The sequence below is a fragment of the Gadus macrocephalus genome, chromosome 20 (assembly GCF_031168955.1).
Source record: "Gadus macrocephalus chromosome 20, ASM3116895v1".
NCBI classification, from domain to species: domain Eukaryota; kingdom Metazoa; phylum Chordata; class Actinopteri; order Gadiformes; family Gadidae; genus Gadus; species Gadus macrocephalus.
Genome location: NC_082401.1, coordinates 4,616,154 through 4,634,802, shown reverse-complemented (window position 1 = coordinate 4,634,802; position 18,649 = coordinate 4,616,154). Strand labels below are relative to the sequence as shown.

The 18,649-nt window shown below is 44.9% G+C and overlaps 1 protein-coding gene across 1 annotated transcript; it reads left to right on the top strand.

Moving 5' to 3' along the window:
- Window positions 1-11,536: 11,536 nt before the first annotated feature.
- Window positions 11,537-14,471, top strand: cdk5r2b (cyclin dependent kinase 5, regulatory subunit 2b (p39)). The gene has a single exon (XM_060040077.1). It carries the CDS (start codon window positions 11,840-11,842, stop codon window positions 12,707-12,709), a length of 870 nt encoding a protein of 289 aa, XP_059896060.1. The 5' UTR covers window positions 11,537-11,839; the 3' UTR covers window positions 12,710-14,471.
- The last annotated feature ends 4,178 nt before the right edge of the window (window positions 14,472-18,649 follow it).

Below are 18,649 nucleotides of genomic sequence, written 5' to 3'. Positions count from 1 at the left end.
TCTCTCTCTCTATCTCTGTATCTCTTTGTCCCTGTCTCTCTCTCTTTGTCTCTCTCTCTCTTTGTCTCTGTCTCTCTCTCTCTGTCTTTCTTCTCTCTCTCTCTCTCTCTCTCTCTCTCTCTCTCTCTCTCTCTCTCTCTCTCTCTCTCTCTCTCTCTCTCTCTCTCTCTCTCTCTCTCTCTCTCTGTCTCTCCCTGGGCAGTGTATTTCTGGATCTATCCCCCTGTATTTCTGCTCCTCTCCATGTATCTCGCTGTCTCTGTGGCAAGCTGCTTTCCTTTTAAACAAACAAATTTGGAAATGTTCTGTCACTGTTTATGGTGGGAAAGGGCCAGTGTGTGTCTGTCTGGATGTGTGTGTGTATGTGTGTCTGGGGAGGAGGTGTGTAGCGGGTGACACACAAGCACATGTGCGTGCGCCGAGAGAGATACAGACACACATGCATGTTTGCATGGATGCCGTGGAAACGGGGCGATGTTTGGTCCTGATAGTTTCTCTCCCTCTTTAATTGTGGGGAAATGGGTTTCAGATGTTACCACGCGACTGATCACTTTGGGCCCCGCTTGGCCCCGTCATGTCCTCCCAAACCACATCAAGGGAGCCTGGGGGTGATGTGGGCCGATAGCAGGCCCAGCACGGAGGCCCACTGTGGGGCTGCAGCTCCTCTTACTGCCCTAGCAATAACAAGTTCCACATTAGCAGTAGCCGTGTGAGCTGTCAGCCCGCTGAGTCAATTGGTTAGGAGGGATAAGTCTTCAGGTGTCCTCTGATTTGGTTTTTGCAAAGTTTAGGTGTGAGACATAAAACGTAAGAAAAACATGAGTTGAAAGTAAAATGGTCACTGTCCCCCAGTATGGTTCTGTTATGTGTGTTTGCGTGTGCATTATTATCTGCTTGTGTGTGTGCATGTGCATGTGGTCACCACAATAGAAGCACAGTATCGACTTTTGGTGTGTTTCATGTCAGTGTCTCCAGCACCTGTTGGAGGGATAATGGACTGGCTGGGGGTGTTGGCACCATTACAACCAGCCCCACCAGCACCAACAGCCCCACCAGCACCACCAGCCCCACCAGCACCACCGGCAGCAGAGGCGCGCTCTGTGAGAGGAGCACAGTCCCTCTCACGGTTTGTTGTGCTTGGACCAGTCCTGACCCCTGTGTGAGGACTCTGCTAATTCCCATTGCACAGATGGGAGGGTTGATGTCATGGGTGAGAGAGGCATGGAGGGAGAGGGAGAGAGAGAGAGAGAGAGAGAGAGAGAGAGAGAGAGAGAGAGAGAGAGAGAGAGAGAGAGAGAGAGGTCCAGAAAGATTTTGAATCCAATGCTGCTCCCCAGTGGAATCAAGGAGGTGGCAAAAAATCCTGGATGCATTATATATAGGTATATATATATCAGTATTATTATTATTATAATACAGCCTAGAAAACAACATTGATAGCAGTATTGGATCTGTATTGTTCAATGCATTACTTATGTAAATTCAAAAGTAATACATTATGTTTATTTTTCATATGCAACTTGAAAATAAGGGGTTTGGTTCAATGTGCCCATGAACAAACACCAGACGCAGTGCCCTGCCCGGGGATATGCAGGACAGGAGGGCTATTTGTTATCAGCAAATATTGAAAAACACGAACATTTATTAATCCGTCAGAACCCATCTGTTGACCAGTTAACCCACAAAGTCAATCGTCTTCTCTCTCTCTCTCTCTCTCTCTCTCTCTCTCTCTCTCTCTCTCTCTCTCTCTCTCTCTCTCTCTCTCTCTCTCTCTCTCTCTCTCTCTCTCTCTCAGCATCAAAGCCTTTGTGCTATATCCCTGTGGTGCAGGAATCTCCACTCCCCAACCCTGCTGGCTGTCAGACAGACAGCTTTTTAACCTACTTTTAACCTTTGCTAAATCTTTACCAGTCACACCCACACACGCACCCACGTGCGCACACATTGTAATACTTTATTTGGGTCAACAGTTTGAAAGAGAAATACCAGGGCGTAAATGTTTTCAGATGTAACAGTGGGCGGATCGTTGCATAAATAAGTGACATAGTGAGGACAGATGTATACACAACGTAAAGGATTGACACACACACACACACACACACACACACACACACACACACACACACAGTGCCGCCGCTCCCATAACGTGCACTACGCGCTGCGCGTAGGACCTCAAGTCCTAATAAAATAAAATAAAATAAAATTCTTACTTGTATACTTCTGGTTCTAAGTTTGTATTTATGGATAACTATTTAATTTAAAAGATTTTGGACATTCCAATACTTGTGTGTACTGTATGTATGTTTTGGCTGTTCTGTGAACTGTGTTTACAAAGTAGATTTAACTTTTGCGTTTTAATAAAATGTTAAACTGGCAGAAACCAATTCTTTTTTTCGGGGGGGTGGGGGGTGGGGGGGGCATAAAGGAGTTATGCTTAGGGCCCCCAAAATAGCTAGCAGCGGCACTGCACACACACACACACACACACACACACACACACACACACACACACACACACACACACACACACACACACACACACACACACACACACAAATAATCAAGGAGGCAAGACATAAATGTACTGTCACCAGGTAGGCACCAGGCATGGACTATAGCACCACCTGGTGGAACTTAGTGCTATTGCACCATTACCGATGTTCAACTATATATGACGGCCCACTCAGGCTGATCCATATAGTAACATCAACGCATTAAGAAGGTCTCTGATGCTGTCTTTAATAAATAAATGCAAAAGTGAACCCAAGAAACAACAATGAGCCGGCAGGCCAAACACAAACACACACACACACACGCACACACACCCAACCACGCCAACACATCTGCATACATAAATGGGACTTTGAGTTTTAAGTTAGCACTATCCCACATGGGGGTGTTTGATTTGATCGAAGGCATTAAGTATCATTTTAATGGTATGCATTTCCATACAGGTGGCATTGCGGGGAACCAGATGTGGCCTCAATTCCAGTGACCCAGGACATGGCCCTGGTTTGAACGGACAGTGGGAGGCTCTCTTGACCGCACTATTCAATAGTGTATTGAACAATTAAATCGAAAGGGCTGCTTTCATATACACTGTGATAAATAGAGCTGCAAAACCTGTGTGCAATACCATTGGACTCCTTGGAGTCTCTTTCATATGACATATCGTTTGTGTAGACAGCAAGACTTGAAAAAGATAGTTTACGTTAGCATTTAGCTTCTACCGGAATTTCATCGGATATGTAAGAAGCCACAAGCGTGGCCATCACAAAAGATGTGATCCGCTCTAGCCCAAGTAGGAGCGTGTGACATCATCAAGACCAACTGAAAATATACGAAGGGGTATGAAATTAAACTGTTCTGAAAAAGTATAAAGGATGTTGAAAATCTGTTTAGAAATCAAAGCGATCAAAGTGTGTTGATTTGTCAAATGTTTGAACGAAGTTTAACTGTTAAAAATTGACCAAGTTACAGAGAATTGGCGGAAGGCCAAAGCGTGCGTGCTATCTACTAAAGAACGGGTGCAGGTTACAAAGTGCAAACGCAGTTTACAAAAAAATTACCATGTCACTTCCCAGGCTCCATAAAAAAACCCAGGAGAAAAAAGGAGAAATCTGTAAGAGGCCTCCAGCGAGTTGTGTTTAAACATCCCATTTCATGCGTTTTGAGGGTAAATAATTAACAATTTGAATCGCGTTACATGCCTTTATGTTAAAAATGCCCCTTATTATTCTCACCCTGTTCATTTCGTTTACAACTTCAACGCTTTGCGTTGAAGTTGTAAACATTGCAGTTTAACGCCCCGTGCCCACTACCTCCGTCCGTTGACTGATCTCCATTGACTTTGAATGGGGACGGACGCGCAATGCATTGTGGATCCGTCCGTTCCGTTGGAGCGTTCGCCACCGTCAGAAAGTTGAAAAATGTTCAACTTTTTCGGCAGCGACGGTTCCGTCATCCAATCAGATCGCGTATGCAAATTTAAGCACTGTGACGCGACTCGGGCTCTGACGATACTGGAAAGCGGGAAAGCGGGTAATCTTGCATCGCAACAAGCAGGAAGAAGCGGGAAGAACCCGGCGAAGCGATTTGATTGGCTGACGGATATCTATGCCTCTGCAAAGACTACTCCCCCATCCGTCAGCCACGCTTTCCCCCGTCCGTTGACTGACGGTGCAGTGGGCACGAGGCGTCAGTCAAAAAGTTGAAACATTTTCAACTTTTTCGGCAGCGACGGATCCGTCATCCAATCAGATCGCATATGCAAATTTAAGCACTGTGACGCGACTCGGGCTCTGACGATACTGGAAAGCGGGAAAGCGGGTCATCTTGCATCGCAACAAGCAGGAAGTAGCGGGAAGAACCCGGCGAAGCGATTTGATTGGCTGACGGATGCCTCTGCAAAGACTACTCCCCCATCAGTCAGCCACGCCTTCCCACGTCCGTTGACTGACGGAGGTAGTGGGCATGTAGGGTGCAGGAGGCGAAATTTTCTTTTACAGGGTGGTAGGTTAAGGCACCGCCTTTTTCACCTCTGATTGGTTAGAAGGGCTTAGGACATAGGGTTTTTCGGGACAGAAACGATCCCTTGGCATTGTCTGACGATATTCTTTAAGAGAGATACAGATTCGGCATTTATTTAATGGTCAAAATATTATTAATCAATGGCGTAAATATCGACGGTGCACCCGGTGCAGCTGCCCGGTTGCCCCCCCCGTCCAGGCAGGCACGGTCCAACGCCCGTGCCATGCCACGGTCCAACGCCCCCCCCCCCCCATCAACAACTCAAAACTTGGGTGCACCATAAATACGTGCTGGTGCACCCAAATTAAAAACTTAGGCGCACCAGTGCACCCAAGGAGAAAGTTAGTCTGGAGCCCTGTAACATTCAACATTAATACGACCTCCAGCTTTCCTCGCGAGTGCCCGGTTTGTTTACATGATGTGGTTGCATTGCATCTGTCTGCGTCACAGAAATACCCGGCGCATTTACTGACGCAAATGACGTTTATAAATGTTCAGCGTAGTGTCCGAATTCTCGTTTGTTCGTTCCCTAAATAGTGCACTATATCATGAACACTATATAGGGAATAGTGAGTGAGTGAATAGGGAACGGTTTCGAACACAGCTACAGTGTGCGCAACTGTGCATGTGCGGCCGCAGCATGTTCCACACATGCGGTCCTCTACTTATGTCCGTATGGAAACTCGTTCGGTACGCCTCCGTACCGAACCGAGCACCCCGTACCGAAACGGTTCAATACAAATACATGTACCGTTACACCCCTAGTCCCCCAGTACCTAGAAATGGCGTTAGGTGTAAAACGAGCACTAGGTATCCTGCTCTGCCTTTGAAAAAACAAAGCTCAGACGCGCCGATTTGGAATTTTCCCCGTATGTCGTCATACCCATCTTACCTCCCCTTTCTCTGCTTTGCCCGCCCAGAGAATTTGGCCCACCAATGAGACAATGAGCTACGACCGTGCGAGCCTCACATCATGTGTGTGTGTGTGTGTGTGTGTGTGTGTGTGTGTGTGAATACACCAAGGGTGTAGGTTTGGTCTGAGCTTTGGTGGGGACACTACCCAGACACCCCCCCCACACACACACACACACACACACACACACACACACACACACACACACACACACACACACACACACACACACACACACACACACACACACACACACACACACACACACACTAAATGAAATAACATCTGATGCACGCCTGACTTTAACTTTGTTTGTTGCATTATTTGCTGATGCATATGCAGTAAAACATTTAGTGTAGCACCATTCCAATTGTACACATCTGCTTGGTAAGAAAAGACAAAGATTCCGTCCACCTATTCAATTATAAAACAGATTTGTCTCAAAAGACGTTTTTACACTGCCAAATATGCCCGTTTTATGCGCACCTTTTTCCGGCATGGTCCGCGCATTTACACTGCCCGAGTTAAATTGCCGGCTTGAGCTAGCACCCCAATTTACCCTCGAGGACCCTACACACATTGGTGGTTTCATTTTGATGTAAATGCAAATAGACGCTCTGCGTTTCCGAGGGTGGGGGGGGAGGGGGGCAGAGACAGAGGCATTGTTCTAGCTCAGGCCTTTCATTGTTTTTATTTTTTTGGGGTAAAAAAATAGGCTACCTGAAATAAATAGCCTATTTTCATTGATTGGTAGACCCCTCTACCGTCTCAGCTACTTTTTACTGTCTATGCGCAGTGGAACAGTGATAATACAGCAGCGCAGTTCGGTCCTGCACAAGCCTGGACTCCCGTTACATCAGCTATCGTCATGATCTCTATAGTAACGCTAATAAACATAACCCAAGTTCGCGGGTTAACAGTTCAATAACCAACACAACACAATCAAACATGGCCGATAGCAAGAAAAAAATATATAAAATTTTGTTTCATAGCCCGTTTTCCTCCTTCCTCTTGCTGTTGTTCAGTTCCAGCTGCTCTGAGCGTAGTCTCCACGAAAAGACCGTTGCATTTCAAATACAAAATATATAGGCGTAATTAGGCCTCTGCTCGCGATCTGTTTTCGCGGTGTCCGCGTTGCCCGGGCCGTGGTGCCCGTGGTTCCCAGGCCATTCATTCATTCGTTCACGGGGCACGGCGGGAGTCGCGGGAGACGCGGGAGTGGTCGCGCTGCCCAAGGTCACGGTGCCCGGGCCGCAGGGTGCCGCGGCCGGGGCACGACAGGAGACGTGGCGGCTGGGAGTCGCGGGAGTGCCCGCATCGCGGTCGCGATGAATGAATGTTCAATCCAACCATTTCTTCCTCAACTTTTCTTTCTTGGCCAATAGATCGATCGATCGGTCGGTCGATCGGTCGGTCGATCTCTCTCTCTCTCTCTCTCTCTCTCTCTCTCTCTCTCTCTCTCTCTCTCTCACTCTCTGGAAGTTTAATTGGGTCTCTACCTATCTCTCTATCTATTTATCCGTCTCTCGGTGTAGTGGCTCGACATCAGAATCAATTGCTTTTCCTATTTCCTATAACCTCCCCTTCTGTTGTGTCCGTCTGACAGACAGATAGACAGTAGTGTTGGCTCGTTCGTTCGCGAACCGGTTCGAATGACCGAGTCTTTAGGACGAACGAACTGAACCGGTTCGTCTCTCTCGTTCGTTCGGTCGTCTCGTTCACCATTCGATTCACCGGAGACTCGACTGAACGAACGAACGAGTTTCCGGTAGCACTAACTCCTCTGAGTCTGACTCAACTGAGAACCGTGCAATGGTGTGCATTGCATGATGCGATTCACCGTTACCGGAAACTAGGCTGAACTGAATCGCGAACGACTCCTCCACGTTCAGTCGAGTTTCCAGTGAATCGATTCACCGGAAACTCGACTGAACTAGGAGGAGTCGTTCACGAATCGTATGTTCGTTCAGCCTGGTTTCCGGTAGCGGTAAATCGCATCATGGAATGGACCCCATTGCACGGTTCTCAGCTGAGTCAGTCAGACTCAGTGGAGTTAGTGCTACCGGAAACTCGGCTGAACGAACGAATGAACGAACGATTCGCGAACGACTCCTCGTGGCGAACTGAATCACGCGAACTGGGTCACGGAAACGAATCATTGAATCCACCACTAATAGACAGACAAAAAGAGAGATCAATAAAGAGAGAGAATCCCTTCTCTTAATTTATGAGAGAGAGTTCTCTCCAGATCCTTGATTCTTCTGTTGATCTCCAAATCGAGACGTCCTCTTCTCTTCCTCCGCTGTGTCACCCCCTCACCCCTGCTCTACCACCCATACTTTCTTAAAATTTTTCATTCCTTCTCTCTGAGCCGTGTCCCTCCCTCCGTGTCCCTCCCCCTCCTCCACCGTGACTCAACCTTGCTAATCCAATCACTCTATAGATCATGTAAGAACCTTTTCTTAGGTCTGTGAAAGTCACACAACACTGGTGCCATGGCAACTGTGCGGCTCTAGTCTGAGGTACGGCCTTCCTACTGCTTTTACTCTTAGATGACATTTATCAAAGTGATCTCTAGCTCCTATGTCATTGAGGAGTGTGGGGAGCTTGTTCAACCGGTTAGCAGGTTAGGTTGGCTGAAGACATTGGATATCAAACACTGAACCTTTCAGCTGCTAGTTTGACATCACCCTAACATCACGACTACACTCACCTGTGCCGCCACATTTAACATATTTCCCAAAATTGCCTTTGTCCTTTCATATTATATGATATTAAGAGAACAACCAACCTGTTTCTAATCAGTTCTTTATAAACTGGGGTCCCCTTCCTCCCTGGTGGCTTCCAATTTTTTAGACCCTCGAGTCTCTTGAACCCGTTCAGTAGCAGAACTATGTTGTATTGGATTAACAAGGAATGTAGGAGCTACAGGAACTGGGTGTACATTAGAATAACCTGTACAAGAGATGGATTCCGAACTTTAAGGAAATGTGGTGATGCTGTAGAGAAAGACCTTCACACAGTGAACTCTCACATTGCTTCTCTCTATGGGCCAATTTTACTTTGTACATGTATGAATTCATGCATATAAAGAAAAATGGTCCAAAATACTCGGCTTTCAAAATCAACCACAGCATGTATTCACGTTAACAACATTAAAAATATAGATTTAAATTAAAATACAGTACAGAAAACCTTAGACAACGGCATTTAGCCTAATGACAGCCACGTCCTGTTTGAGCATCAGCACAACCTGCAAGGCTATGGATAAATGTGTTGGCTCCCTACTAATTGGAACCCTTTTTTTGTCAAGCCTGTGTGTTTGTCCTTCGGTTTGTTCAATTCACGATGAAAGACTATCCATGCCCTGATTTACATATTTTTCATGACACATTGGATCAAACATTGCTGTGATCAAACGCAGGAAGCTGCCCAATGAAAGGGATAAGGACATCTGATAGAATCTAAGATCTGGGGACAGTGCTGCAGTTTAATATTGTTAGTCCCTCCCCAGGTGTCTTTGGATTTAGATTGGACATTATAATACTTATAGTCATGATCATGATCATGATCATCTTGATCATTAATCATCATTATCATCATATATTGTACCCCTGTAAACTTTTAATTTGCAGATAAAGGAACTGGATTTGTTGGCTTTCGACTTTTTGTTAAACAAGCATAGTTGCATTGGAAATAAAACTATTCCATATAATAATAATAATAATAATAAAGAATGTGTCTTTCCATTCTCACTGCAACACCAACAAGTAAGCAGTCATTTCTTCAGTAATGGTCTTGTGAAGTAAGAGATAAGCAAAGTATTCTGTGATAATGCTTTTCGGGGTACTTAGATGAAATGAATATAGTGATAATATGGGATTACTGATTAATGGTTACTGATTACTGATGGCTATAGGTCCTTCATTTCTTTTCAAGAAAAAGGAACCATAGGACATAAAGTACCATGACCAACATATCGAATTCAGTTTGTGCATGAGAGAACCTATAGGGGACAAAAGGACAAGCACAGAATGTCTGTTTAAACCGACACTAAAGTGCTCGCATTAGGGACCTCTAGAGGTTTGAGTTGTAACTACAGTGGCAAAAGTGGACCAGAATAAAAATACTGATGGAGAATAACTCTCTAGATGGAATGACTCGTTTTTTCCGTTCAGATATTCAGTAGAAAAGTTACATAGTGCAGGATAATTCATGTTGAATAAATTGACCGGTAAAAATTGCGTCATTGAGCAACAATTGATCCATGCTGAAATCCTTTGCAGCAGAAATATACTCAGTGTTTGTACTTTCCACCTGGCGTCAGTAAACTGGACATGATATCGTGGTGAGAAAGAAAGGAATTGAACACAATGTATTACAAAAACATTGTATTGGAATTTCTTTCATATTTATTCAAAGGAATTATCTGATCTATGCCTTTTAACAAGTAGGGGGGTGTGGTGAAGATGAGCCAGTGGGTAAGTTGACCCACCCTGTATTTAGGAAACTGTACACATTTTTTGTAATTGGACCATCAATTCAGGAAGCACCCATAATGTTTATCTGGCTGTGATGGAGAGAAGAACATGGTAAAGTTGCAAGTATATATTTTTTCAGCATAAACTGTTATTTGCTTGTCAAATTTGCTTGTCAACGATTTTAACCTATCAGCTATAATGACTGCTTTTTCAAAGCAAATGTATCCACACGTAAACATATATGTCATACATGTTGGTAATCTGCCAAGGTATAAAACCATGCGAATCATTTAGCTAAAGATGAGCCTGAATTGTTAAACGGTGGCTGCGGGGAAAAGTGAGCCACATGCTGTGGTGTAAATTGAGCCACCATGAAGCAATGAAGTAAAGTTATGTCTCTAAAGTATAAAGTTGTATTTCAATGTAGTATTACAACACTGATTTGGTTTTTCATATTTCAAACATTGAAGAAAAGCTATCATGCCAAGAACGAGAGGAAAGAAGATGGAGAGAGCAGCCACTGGGGAAAACTCATGTTTTCACAGACCTATATCATAAATAGTTTTTACCCAACAGCCATAACCTCACTAAATGTTGCTACCAAAGCATAGTTGTGTATCACATTGTGTAAGCACATTTATGAATGTGAATGTTTGTGTGGGTGTGTCTTATGTGTTTTTTAGTGCACTTAAGTTGACTATAGTTTACTATTTTTATAGTTTTAATTTAGTTTTTTAGTTTTTATTTATCCATACGTACGTACTACCTCAATGTGATGTTTTTGCACTGAACAAGGACTGCACTTAATTTCGTTGTACTTGTTACAATGACAATAAAGATATTATATTCTAGATGCATTGTTATCATTTTGATTGACAAGGGATATCCTGAAATAAAGGTATAGCTGTTTTCATTTCAATTCTGTCCTATTTTTTCTTGCCTAGAGGACAACATGAGTAAAAATGTATCATCTTAACCAACTTTCCCATAATTTACAATTAATAATATACTTCACAAATGTAAAACACTGATAAAAATACAAATATAAATAAACGCAATGAATGACCAGATTTCCTGTCATTGAGCTCGACAGCATATTCCTATCTGTTTGTCTCAGGTCTACTGAGAAAGATTAACGTTCATGTAACCCAACCGAGCGTTGCCAACGGAGTTATCCTGCCTCGTGGATAATCCGATCTACATAACATACAAGACATACACCCACACACACACACGAACACGCACACGCACACGCACACACACACACACACACACACACACACACACACACACACACACACACACACACACACACACACACACACACACACACACACACACACACACACACACACACGTTTCTAACGTTGTGGTGGCCTGAGTCAACGCAGAATAGGTATTTGCTTTACATCCAAACTGACCGGATAATGGGGCTAAATATGAGTATTGTTGGATGATACTGAACCTCCACGGACCACATCCATCACACAGAATCACATACAGCTCCGTCGCGCATCTGTCCTCCTTCTCATTGGTCCAGCGGGTTGTGCGTCAAAGCTTCGGCGTCCTGATTGGCTCCGGTGCTGGATGTGGGTGGACTAAGCCTCGTGGACTGAACCATCTCCCCATGCTGTTGCTGGTTGTCTCCCCGCCTGGCTGGACGCGTCAGGCTCCGCGGATGTGAACGCAGATCTCTAGTTGAACCGCTCGTCGTCGGGCTACAACTAGGCCTAGCCTCAACACTCTTTGGAACAACAGCCTGACTGGATTAGTTGCAAGGCACCATGATGCTATGGAGTTGACCGTGACGCTCCTCCATCATCTCTCTACCTGCTGAGGCGCGCCCCCGACGCCAGTAGAGGAACGCGCGTTGAACGAGCATCCGTGTGGGTTCTCATCGTCTTTTGTCGCCAAGATGGGAACCGTACTCTCTTTATCCCCGACCTCCAAAAAAGGGGCCATCATGGACTCCGGCACCGCGGCGGCGCTCCACCACAAGGGCGACAAGAGCATCAAGCGGCCGTCCGTTTTCGTCTCCACGTTAACGTGGAAGAAGCTGGTGCCCAATTCGGCCAAGAAGAAAAGTGCCAAGAAGGTCAGCCCGAACCCACCCCCTCCTCCCAGCGAGCCGGAGGTCTCCCAGCTCAACCACGAGAATCACAAGAAGTCCCATGTGCCCAAAGCCCCCATCCCCGTCCCTGTCCCCACGGTGCCCCCCACCTCCCAGGTCATCCAGTCCCAGACCAACGGGGACGTGAAGAAGCAGCCGAGCAGCGTGTCCCTGCTGTCCCCCAGACGCGTGGTCATCCAGGCGTCCACCGGGGAGCTGCTGCGCTGCCTGGGGACCTTCATGTGCCGCCGGTGCTGCAGGCTGAAGGAGCTGACAAGCGGGGAGGTCATCCTCTGGTTCAGGAACATCGATCGCACTCTGCTCATGCAGGGCTGGCAGGACCAGGGCTTCATCACGCCAGCCAACCTGGTGTTCGTGTACCTGCTGTGCCAGGACAGCGTCACGGAGGACGTCGAAAGCTCCTACGAGCTGCAGGGCGTCTTTTTGACTTGTCTGTACCTCGCCTATTCCTACATGGGCAACGAGATCTCCTATCCGCTCAAGCCCTTCATGATCGACGCGAACAAGGACGTTTTCTGGGAGAAGTCCCTCAGCATCATTAACAGGATGAGTGACAAGATGCTGCTGTTGAATTCCGACCCGCACTTTTTCACCGAGGTGTTTCAGGAGCTAAAAGACCAGCGGCCGGATGGAGAGGCCAACCTGGACCGCTGATCTGCCGACTGCGGGGATAGCCGGCAGAAAACGGCGATACAGCTTTGACGTTTGTCAATAGAAAGATCACTAAATCATGAATCTGTGGTGTACATTTCATGATGAAGGGGGGGGGGGCACTCCTCGACGATCTTGACATGAAAAATTGAAGAAAAAAGCAGCCCCACTATTTTCTGAACAGTGTTTATTTCACCAGTGAGATGCGTGGTGTATTGCATGCATTCTGACGTCCTCCTATTTGTTTAGCCCATGAAGGGAGGCAGAAGAAACGCATCGGATTGCTTTACTCATCGAGGTCCAGGGGACACGGTGGGGATGAATGTGATCAAATGTCTGTTTGAAAAACATCTCCAATTGGAGCAACTGATTAGCTGTGAGAGACTGGGGCTCTATAGCAGGTTGAGGTGAGACCATGTGGGAGTATAGGCCAACAACAAGCAGACCGTAAAGCCTGTGTCAGGAGCTCTCCACAGTTCTGACCTGGCCATTTATAGACACTGGGGCCCTCCATTTGCCCATTTAAGCCCCTTTCCATGTAAGGGGCAAATTAAGGCTTTCCCCGATCCCAATTATCTTAAGACTTAAGAACATGGCTTAGAACGCTTAGGCCAGGCTGTAAATAGAGGCATCAATGTGCATTTAAGTGCATTTGAACCTGAGTTCGGTGGGGATTGGCTGAGTACAGCCCTCCTTTCTCAACCTGTTTGAGCAGAACTTGGAAGTAGGCCTAATTATTTTGGTACTGCATATGGCCCAGATGCAAATTTAGGTCCTTGGGATTCTATGACATAGCCTTACTAAGGTATGTTTCACACAGCTAACCTGCAGACGTTTTGCATTTCAGTTGAAGAGAATACATGAAATAATATAAAGAAGACAGAAACAAGGTTTCTGAAGGTCAAACTCTGTTTTGAGAAGTGAATAAAGTGTAGATTTATTTTCGGAGGGTTAATGATCATTTGAGATTATTAAATGTGCCAACAAGGAAATAATCCTAAAAACGAATGTTTACATGTACATAGCGCAAATATGAAGCATATTTTTACATTGGTTCTTAAACATTTTTTTGCCTGTTTATTTGGTGATTGTATTTGTTGCTGCTTTAAATATAAGTAACCAACACAATAAGATAAGGAACAATATAAAGCTAAAGAGCTTTTTTTTTTAAATGTTATTCTTGTGCCGTGAAACAAAAACTTTGAAGTTCAATTAACTGGGATTCTAATTCATGTTTGACTTTGGTGGACCTCAGAATGGATGTCAAACATCCTGTCACTTATTCAGTCAATATTCCATCAATATTCCCGTCAATAGTTCCTGAAAATGTACTGACCTGATCGAAAACTTGACAGGGTGTCTTCAGTATTTGTACTTTCTTCAATGCCCTTGTTGTGTGGTACATTATTATTGCTTTGAATGTGGAGCTCAATGCTGCTATATTTGCACACCTTTGTGAACAAACAGTGTATGAAATGTTCATATTCTTACGTATAGTGTTAGACAGAACAGTATATATTAAAGATTTTATTTGACTTTCTAATGCATGGGGAATTGGTCCCCTCTATTGTGATTGGTCATCTGTGGTGAATAACAACTCGTTTAGGTGTGATTCAGTTACCCTTACCCACCACCACACCGATCATACTAATGCTGAATGTTAGCTTCAACCACCACACTGAGAAATGGGAATGCACTCTCTGTAAATACATGTTTGAAGAACTTTACCATACTCAAGACAAATAAAACTTAAATGTGCAATCTACAGTGACTTGTGTTTATTTTTCTTTGTGTGCGTGTGTGTGTTTGTGTCTTTGTGTATGTTTGTGTGTGTGTGTGAGTGTGTTTATGTGTGTACGTGTTTGTATGTGTGTGTGTGTGTGTGTGTTTGTGTGTGTGTGTGTGTGTTTGTATGTGTGTTTAAGTGTTTTTGTATATGTGTGTTTGTTTGTGTGTGTCTATATGTTTGCATGTGTTTGTCAGTGTGTGTGCCTGTTTTTGTATGTGTGTGCGTGTGATTGTTTTTTGTGTGTGTGACTGTTTGTGTTTGCGTGAGTGTGCGTGCATGTGTGTGTGTGTGTGTGTGTATATCTGTCTGTCTGCGTCTATGTGTCTGCGTGTGGGTGTGTAATCTTTTTCTGTCCAGCTTTCCTTAATCCTCAGGTTCCAGGGAATCCTCGCTGTGAGTTAACAACTTAACCGTTGGTCTGAAGCATGCATACCGCTGCAGCGTAGGAAGCAGGTCTGAGCACTGCTGCTCTGAACACAGATTATGAGTGTGAGTGTGTGATATTAGTGGTATCTATGGGTGATATTTAATTCATATATACTGAAAACAATACAGCCAGTCAGATGATATACAAAGATTATATTTATTATATAGAGGAACCCAATAATATAATACATTTAAATATAAAAATAAAGAAGAGGCATCTTTAGAGAGATCAAATATACCATAATATATCCTTGGCTTCTTTCATTACATCTAATCAATCTTTATTTTTTTAATTCAACAATGAAGTGATTGACATTTATTCCTCCTGTGAGCAACATTGACAACATTTGTACTGTTTAATGTCTGTAACCGACTGATGTTGTCAATGGACCCAGGACCGTGTGATGTGGTCCATTCATGCTCTGAGAGCCATACCTTCACCACGGTATGCGGAGCATTCGTCTTCAGCGGGAATTCCTACCGTTTTTGTGAATAGAGCACGTGGGTCTCAGAGTTCCTTCACTTGATTGGCTAGAATTTGCTGCAGTCTCTGATACAAGTGTTTGTGGAGGGCGCTCTCTCTCCCTCTATCTGTCTCTCTCTCTGTAATCGCTCTCAGTCTCTCCGTCTCTCTCTCTCTTACTCTTGCCCTCAGTCTTTCTCTCTTATACCGGGAGAAATCTATTTGTGGAGGAACAAAAATGAAAAAAGAGAAAGACAAATTATGAGGAAAATGCAGAATCTGACAAACACGGTTTAAAGGAACACAGAAAGAGCGATATGAGTGCAATGGGAGCAGAACCCAAAGAAAGACACTTGCAATTATGATTCTGTCTGGGGAAAGACACATTATAATGTTATTCATGACCTTCAATATCAATTCCAATGTTAGTTGGAACGTGTGGTTTGTGTGTTGTCTTTATGGACTGAGGTACGTGAGGTGTGTGTGAGGTTTGTATGGACTGAGGAACGTGAAGTGTGTGTGAGGTCTGTATGGATTTAGGAAAGCCATTCAGCTACGGAACAGAATCAAATGAATAACCACAGAATCTGTGATGACGGACATTTGTTTTGGGGATATGGGGAGATTGAATTTCATCAGCATTATGTAATAGCACCATAGCAAACCTTCATGGATATTTCAGCTTGTGGATTAAGATTCAGCCCAGGTCTCTGGCCCTCTGTCTGCCAGCCTGGGTTCTGGATTCGTGTCTAGCGGTCACCATGGCAACGCGCTAGGTGAATGGGAGTTGGACACGGGGAACTATGTGAGGCAAAGTGTGGGCTCAGCCACTGCAGACTGCACACACACACACACACACACACACACACACACACACACACACACACACACACACACACACACACTCACCGACACACACAACCACACACACACACACACACACACACACACACACACACACACACGTTGCAGTTGCCAGTACTGCACGCCCCCCCCCCCCCCCACACACACACACACATAGACACACTGCAGTTATAAGTGCTGCACACATACAGTCACATGCATATGCACTTATGCGCAAAAAAAACAAACACACTTTCTCTTCTCTTCCTGTCTTTGTCTCTCTTTGCCTCTTGATCGCAAAGGGTCATTATTAAAACAGATGACACACACTGACACATTTGAACATGCACAAACACACACACACACACACACACACACACAAACACACACACACACAGACACACACCTGCATGCAAGCATATACACACACACACACACACACACACACACACACACACACACACACACACACACAAAGGCACGCAGATGGTAGCACGCAAACATGTGTATCGTTCACCTATTTGCATGTATACATACACCTACTCACACTTCGTAAGCCACACACAATAACCCCATACATGCAGTCACCCATATATGCCCTAGTTATCGCATAATCAGTCCAGAGTCACTGCGCCATGATGGAAATAGGGCTCTATCAAGGCCACACTGCAGTGGAAGACGCAGAACAGCCACACAGAACAAGGACTTCTACTGAGGACATGGACGCTTGGTTCAGCGACTCCACGCTCTGCCCTAATGGGAGGAAACTTACTAAAAGTTGCGTGCTCATGGCCAGATATGGAAACAGAAACATTTAAAAGGCACACACACACACACACACACACACACACACACACACACACACACACACACACACACACACACACACACACACACACGCACACACACGCACACACAGTGTAATTCAGTGCAGCCTTGGGATTAGATGTATTCTGCTCTACGCTAACACCACAGCCATAGATTGTAATCCCCCCCGCTAGTGCCTTCTAATTTGGCCGTGCCATGGGAGGGCATCGGGCCAGCAGGTCAACAAGTCCATTTAATTTAGGAGAAACAACTTATCCTAGAAGAAGAAGAATATATACAAATATATACAAGACAAAGGTTTAACAACAAAATGGAAATGAGATTTCCGATGAATCACAACAGCGGATATCGATGTGCAGATATAGTGTTTGACTGTGCTCCACCAAGTGGAGTACATTCAAACACTGTGCTCCACCTAGTGGAGTACATTGAAATACTCCACCCAGTGGAGTACGGTGAAACACTGTGCTTCACTGGATGGAGTACAGTGAAACACTGTGCTTCACTGGATGGAGTACATTCAAACACTGTGCTCCACCTAGTGGAGTACATTCATACACTGTGCACCACCAAGTAGCCTACGGTGAAACACTGTGCTCCACCCAGTAGAGTACGGTGAAACACTGTGCTCCACCCAGTAGAGTACACTGAAACACTGTGCTCCACCCAGTAGAGTACACTGAAACACTGTGGTCCTGTGCTCCACCTAATGGACTCAGGTGTTTTGATTGAAGCCCAGAGCTGAGAGCTCCAGTGTCAGCTGATAGGAGCCTCTGGAGGTATAGTCTTCTGAGCTGTGCAGCGTCAGCGTTGGGACTCAGATTAGGTGAGATTAGTTTGAGCAAGCTCTGCATGGAGACCAGCTGCCCCCTGGCCACCAGCGATGACACTGAACACATATTGAAGATGCGTGTTGTTTGTGTATTATTTTTGAGATGCATGTTATTGATGTGTATGTAGAAGCTAAGCCTCACGCTGTACGATGCCTACAGCCCTGAGACAGTGGAGTTTGTATACAGTATATGTAGCCTGAACATGGTACTTATTGGTCATCGTCATTTTATGAATTGTGATTTAAATAAAGCAAATTATTACTGTAGATGATAGGGGTCAACTGAAGGGAAAGATAATGTTAAATTAAAGAAAACCCATAATGTGTTTAATTGACGCAACAGAAGATCCATTGTGTTCCGAGCCTGTGCACACTCACTGAAGGCTTTGGTGCAGAGCGTTTAAGTAATGAAGCTCCTATCATACTCCAAACTATAGCCAGAGCCTCCAGGGACTGATTGAAGATGAGTCTGAACACATTGTTTACTCTACAGCAGACCTCTTTTCACCACGCATGACATTTAATTACTGCCCACTTACCTGAAGAATATATTCCCTTTGTTATGCAACGTGAAAAGCCAAACACATCAACAACAACAACAGCCCTGATTCATTCAGGTACCTGCACACGTACAGCTCATTGTGTTGGCTCCCCCTCTGCATCATCACATTACTCTCCCTCTGCGTTATTCAACACCTCCGTGCTGCAAAACAATCAAAAGTCAACTCCAGATGACGCAATCACTGCACTCCATTTTCTAAA